A 6253-nucleotide genomic window follows, 5' to 3' on the forward strand; every position below is an offset into this window, starting at 1 on the left:
GAAGGGGATAATCACAGAGAGGTGGTGTGTGTGCTGTGTGTGTGAGTGTGTGTGTTGTGTGTGTGGGGATCCTTTGCCCTGGAGCTGTCCTGGGCAGGCCTCTGGTCGCTCATCCAGCGCACCGGATGTGAACGGGAGGGTCAGGTCTTTTAGCTCCACTTCGCCACTGTCTGAAACGTGACGACCACACCCACGTCATGGAGGCAAGCGTATACGCCACCTCCTGCAGGACAGACATACACAACTTCCACAGTCTGGAAACACCTTAAAACCTGTAAGTTCTGAGAAACGGGTGTAAGATGCTTTACTATAGCAAGCCAGGACAACAGACGTTAAAGCAGCTCTATCACTTCATTTCTTTGTGATGCCCTCTTTCAGTAGTTTCAGAGTGTGCAACCCAGCGTGCCTCAGGTGCGTCTGGGCCCAGCGTCGTGTAGCATGACCATCGTGAGTGGCCCTGGTAACCATCTTTAAGGGTTCACCGCAGAGAGACGGGTCCACCACCGTTAAACACGAGGCGTCACCTTGTAGTTCAACCCGTTGTAGTCATAACCTAACATCAGAAATACAGTCTGTAATCGAGAACAACTCCGTCTAGACATGCATTGACAGAGTGCTGCTGCTCACCTTGTTGTCTCTCACACACGCACACACACTTCCTGTGAAACTGTCAGGCCAACTCAGTGGTTTTTCTCTGTGTTCTTTCACTCAGCTGAACACCTCCATGCCTTAAGCATTGACCTCTCTTCGCCTCCTTCCTCTTCTTCTCTCTCTGCTGCAGAGTCAAGGGAACAAAATCCACCATCAGAACCACACCTGGATATCTATGGATCTCCTATCAAACCTCAAGGGGACCGCACAGCTGCTGTTCCTAGACATGCAGCTGTGCTGAGAAAGCAAGAGGGTGGGTGAGCCGGGATTTTGGTGTGGTGGATGTTTGTCTGTTGCAGTCTTCTCTCCGCCATGGCAGCAGCTATGCCGGTGTGCTACCACGGTGCCATCAGCAAGAAGGACTGTGAGGAACTGCTGGGAAGGAAGAACAAGGATGGAGCCTACCTGATCCGAGACAGCGAGACCATCCAGGGAGCCATGTGTCTGTGTGTTTAGTGAGTACTCAGTACACTTTGATGTGACTGTACCTGTTTCTTCCCTGTTATGGAAATATTGGTATTAGAGTTAGTGTTGCTCTTGGTAAAAGTTTTAATATATAAACAGACTCTCTCATGTGTATTTTCAGGTTATATTTGAGTTTTAGTTTCAGTTTACTCAAATCAGAGAGTTTATTTATATTGAAATAGTTAATGAACAACAGATGCATGAACAAGAACCTTTATCTTGTCGTTTGTAAATGAAATATTTTCACAAGAGGTTTGTTTGTAAGTGTGTGTTTGTGATATTTTACCACAATCATTCACTCAACAACAGACATTTTTAAATATTGCATGAACAAGCAGAGTCTTGCCATACTTTATAACAATAATAGATTTCTTTTGGTCAAAGTTAGTTTAAAGACGTGTATGTTTGCACCCAGTTCGTTGTGGTCGGTTGCTGCCTCTGCCTCAAATACAAAGCGACTCTCATGCAGCAATAATTAAACGTAAAGAAAATGCTTCTAATGAGAGAAAAAGGCCTTCAGGTGTGACAGTGGACGGAGGATTCTTCAGCAGTGTAAACGTTGTTACTCGTGTTACCTAAGTTCCTCAATTATCTACTTAATGGAAAATAATGTGCACTTTCATGAACTTTTGCGCAACTTGTTTTTGCTTTTGATGAGGAGGATACAGCTACCTCAAACTCAGAGATGCGCTGGTTCTCTACAATATGCAGCCGTCGCCAAGTGCTTGCTCATGGCGGGAACTGTTGGGTCTCTGTGAATAATGTTAAAAGGAGTTTGGTCTATTTGAAAAGTGTCCTGAGATAACTTTTATTATGAATTGGCGCTATACAAATAAAATTTAATTGAATATCCCATGATCCTCTAGTGGAGCGGCTCTTCAGCCTGCTCAGTCTTGTGCCGACTCCGAGGAGGAACCGGCTGTCATTCCTGGAAATCATCAGTGGTTTTTTTCTGGCAGTATGTCAAACTTATTTGTCTACGCTGCTGGAAACTTTTGGAGAAAGAAACAAACTACTACAACTGCAGTCTGGTTTACGATGTGTTCAGACTCAGAAAACAGTTGAGGCAGCGTGGGTTTATTTCTTTCCACCCAGACAATGTATCAGATATTATTAAGGGAATCAACCAAGAATCAGGCCGATGAGCGGAATCGATAATTGTGTTAGTATCAATAAAATCGTATGTATTCCCAGCTCTATGTATAACCACGGCTTTAGTGATAAAGATGTCAATAAACTGGAGTAGTCTACTCTAAAGATATAGTGACTCCAGCGTTTGGCTCGTTAAATGCTTCGTAATACTTGATCTCAGGCGATTAAATGAGGGTAACAAACTACTTCTTACAGGGAGTAACTAATAAAGTAAAGAGGAATATTTAAGCAGATGTTTTATCATCGTTCTTTATATCATCGATGGTTAAACGTCTGTATGTTGTTTCTCTTTGCAGTAAACAGAGGGTGGTGTATACCTACAGACTGCTGCAGACACACAGTGGACACTATACTCTCCTGGTAAGACAGACCCACATTGCATGTTAAATTCATTTTATTTATTTAACTGACTGCTCAGTTGTATGTTCTGCAAGTTTAATCTCCACCTAAATGCTGTTTCAAAGCCCTCCTTCTACACTGTTAGTGTCCAAACAACACTTAGAGCTTTGTTGAGCTGAATATTGAACCCCAATACAAAATGTGTCTGCAGCAAGTATTGAAAGTTAGTTAGTCAAATGTTTCGGTCAAATTCTTTTGGGTTCATTATGATTTAAATCAGGAAACATTTCTAACTTTGGACTTTGGCCTGATAGAGAAACAATACTAAGGACATGACCTCAGTATTGTTTCTCAACAGAAGGTTTGTTTACAGGAATACCACAATTGAAGCAAGAAAACCAAAACCAAACTAACAGCTAACAGTCTTCTGCTGCTGAACAAGTTTGACTGAGACCAAAGTCTGTCGATGCCAGACGAGGTAGAGAGCAAATACCAGTGACCACAAAACAGTGTTTGTCCTTTCTGGGCTTCTGTAGACATACGTGAGTTCAACATGAACTCATCTTATATTCAGGAGATTATACACGAATGAAAACACCTATAAACCTATAAATATTATATTCAGTTGTTACACACTGGAGCTTCAGTTATAAACAGGAATAAAACAACACAATAAACTAAAATATGGTAAAATAAGTTGGAAGTTCTTTATAATCCAGCATATTTGCTGTTTTCAGAGCAACTCTTTTTTCCAGTTCTTTGAGAGTTCAGCCTAAATAAATCTGGCAACCACAGGTTTTCCCTACTCATATATTAAATTTATTAGAAAGATGTTTACGTCTTTAAAAGGAACATTACAAATGGAAACTCAGTAGGTCAGGCTCACCCCCACGTCGCACAGGAAACTCCTCTGACGTCAGTTTAACAAAAATACTCCACTTTGTATCACACTTGCTGATAGAGGATACTGGTTTTTTTTCCAGTCAAAGCAAGTATCTCTCAAATCTGTACAAATGTTAAGTGTAAACAGAGTTTTCGCCCCCAGATCTCTGAATGACTACAGATATTTTACTTGGTGATGACAATAAAAACAAAATGTCAACTCTAACTGGTGATCAGGCCTCTACAGCTTTAGATTTTATAACTAACAGTTATAACCATATAACAAATTACATTTCAACATTTTGGCTGACCTTTGCAGTTTTTGTTCCCACTTGAGGGAACGATTCACCTGAATATTCCCATTTAGGAGCTAATTTTTCAGATTATTCCGACACACTGTGAATGCACCATTTGAGCTGAAATGATAAATCAAAGCTGTTTTAGTAATGAATTAATACTTTGCTTGTTCCAGTTCCTGTTTTATATCATTTTAAGCTAAATCTCTGTTTGTATACCTTTTAGGCATCAGGAGGTTTGCAGGAGACGAGTTTTAAGACTTTGGAAGATCTGATCCATCACTATAAAAGGAGGAACCAGGGCCTCGCCATACACCTGCGCCACTCCGTCAAAAGGAAGACAGCCATGTTGATCCAGTCCCAAAGACAACCTGAACCTGAAGCGGTGCCACAGAGGCAGCCGGCGCCACAGAGGCAGCCGGCGCCACAGAGGGAGCACCCGCCTGCACCTGAAGAAGACCACGACTATGAGAGTAAGTCACACCTTTAATCTCTTCACAGCGTCTCCTTTTGATTTGTGGTTTTATTTTTGACCTTTTTCTCCATTTTCCTCCAGATGCTCCGGACCTTTCTGAGTACGTCGAAGTCCTGCCTTCCTGAACAACTCTGACTTTCAGTATCAAACACACAGTGGAAAAGACATTTAAACAAGGATGACAGGTTCTCAGACTGACTCAAAATCAGCATTATGAATAAGGAACTTGGACAAATGGACAGACGCTGAAGAAGAAACTCTTTGTCTGCTTGTGTGATTAGGGCCTCACCTGGTAGAGCTGGAGCTCCACAAACCGAGGCTGCGGCCGCGAGGGTTCGAATCCCCTCTCTTGACTCCTTTCCTGTCCATTAAAGGGAAGTTAAGTTATGTTAATTATATATTTTTTTACTTGTTCTTTGGTGTCTGTGTCCACTTTGGGAGCCTGTCTATGTTCCTCAGCTCAATATGACACCATGGAAGAGACCTTTCGAAGGGTTTTATGTTCTCAGCAATGTTCTTTAGACACTGATATCTCCATTGCATTTGAACATCAGGAACACAGTGATGACCCCGTCCACGACTGCGGTCCAGACTGAAGTATCTTTAGACATTAAAGGACCCCAGTGGATGAACTGTAATCACTTTGTTGTTTGGTGATATTTAACATGCTAACACGCAGCTGTCTTTGTGGTTATGCATGTACACTGTGTTGGTATGTTATTTCTGTTCAGTTGAGCATTAGCATGATATATTTGTGACACCTACAGTGAGATGCTGACTTACACTTAACGTCTCAAATCTGATTCTAAATGCTAAATATAGATAATTTGCATGTATAAAGTGTTAAGATCTATTCAAAGAAGTCATTGGTGCAGATCAGTATCAAAAGAGACATGCTTATAGTCTTAAAGTATTAAGCCGCTTACAGCTTCTAACTGAGCTTTAATACAGTCCAAAGAGGTCGTTTCATGTTCTTTCAAGATGAATGTAGAAACACTCACGTAGACTATCGAGAAGTGGCATAAAATTAAAGTATATTTCTCATGTTTTTCTTTGTATATATATTTTTTTTCATTCTTAACAAATTCCAAGAAAAGACAAAACCAACAGTGTCTCTCAAGACTTTCTTACTTCCTCTGTCTGTCTGTGTGTCGCAGCCCAAAGCTCACTGGTTCCTACTGAAGAGGTGAATCTTTTTTTTAAAAGGTTTCTTAATTTCATCACTGTACTTTTCTTATAAAGCAAACATACAAAAACAAAAAAACTGTTTTTAGAGGCTATTTTCTGATTAATCTACTTTTGGTGCTCTAGTGGGGCAGCAGGAATGCGTATGTGTGATTGAATAAAAAAAAAGAAAGGATGGTAACATGTGACCCAGTGCGGCTCTGTGGCCCAGAGGACGAAGATATATCAGGCTTTAATACACACATAATATTTGTTTGGACTTAAAAGAACCTTAAGTGTGTGTTAGGAGTGGGTTTCGTTGCTCCTCTCCTGCTGAAAAATTCTTCTTTTCTCATCAGACCACCAGAGAGAGAGAGAGCTGTCACAGCCTCTGGTGATTCAAAAGCAGGTGCTCAAGAAAGTGATGCACACAAACAAACCAACGACACACAGTACCTGTGGTGAACCGCCTGTGTGTGAATAAGTCTTTCGTCCGACTATATTGAGTTACAATAAGTGTTCAATGTTGTTTAAGCCCAGTGAGAAGCTACAGTTTCTAAATGCACACTATTCTTAGGTCACAGAGATAATATCTGTGTTGATTCTTTTCATAAATTAGGATTTATCCATATATTTGACAGCATTTGTTCAAAGGCCACTTGAGAAACGACAAATATTACCCACAGTGCATTGCCTTTACACTATTATACTGTTTTAATGGGAAACTTTATGTTGCTCTCAGAATCTAACAGAATTAAAAAAATTATGACACCATTATGACACCACCATTATGACACCAGGATCTCGTAATTACGAGATCCTGGTGTCA

The 6253-nt window shown here is 40.8% G+C and overlaps 1 protein-coding gene across 1 annotated transcript; it reads left to right on the plus strand.

Moving 5' to 3' along the window:
- Window positions 1-717: 717 nt before the first annotated feature.
- Window positions 718-6197, plus strand: si:ch73-264p11.1 (uncharacterized protein LOC100000923 homolog). The gene is made up of 4 exons (XM_035659491.1): window positions 718-1106; window positions 2565-2628; window positions 4012-4258; window positions 4342-6197. Exons 1-4 carry the CDS (start codon window positions 934-936, stop codon window positions 4383-4385), a joined length of 528 nt encoding a protein of 175 aa, XP_035515384.1. The 5' UTR covers window positions 718-933; the 3' UTR covers window positions 4386-6197.
- Window positions 6198-6253: the final 56 nt, after the last annotated feature.

The sequence above is a fragment of the Morone saxatilis genome, unplaced genomic scaffold (genome assembly GCF_004916995.1).
Source record: "Morone saxatilis isolate NCDOM2014 unplaced genomic scaffold, NCSU_SB_2.0 Contig0, whole genome shotgun sequence".
Lineage (NCBI taxonomy): Eukaryota > Metazoa > Chordata > Actinopteri > Moronidae > Morone > Morone saxatilis.

Bases quoted from the DNA above. Each gene is read 5' to 3' on its own strand.
- si:ch73-264p11.1 (XM_035659491.1), top strand. From the start codon at position 934: ATGTTTGTCTGTTGCAGTCTTCTCTCCGCCATGGCAGCAGCTATGCCG. The intron at 1,107-2,564 runs GTGAGTACTCAG...TTCTCTTTGCAG, and splicing joins GCCATGTGTCTGTGTGTTTA to TAAACAGAGGGTGGTGTATA. The intron at 4,259-4,341 runs GTAAGTCACACC...ATTTTCCTCCAG, and splicing joins AGAAGACCACGACTATGAGA to ATGCTCCGGACCTTTCTGAG.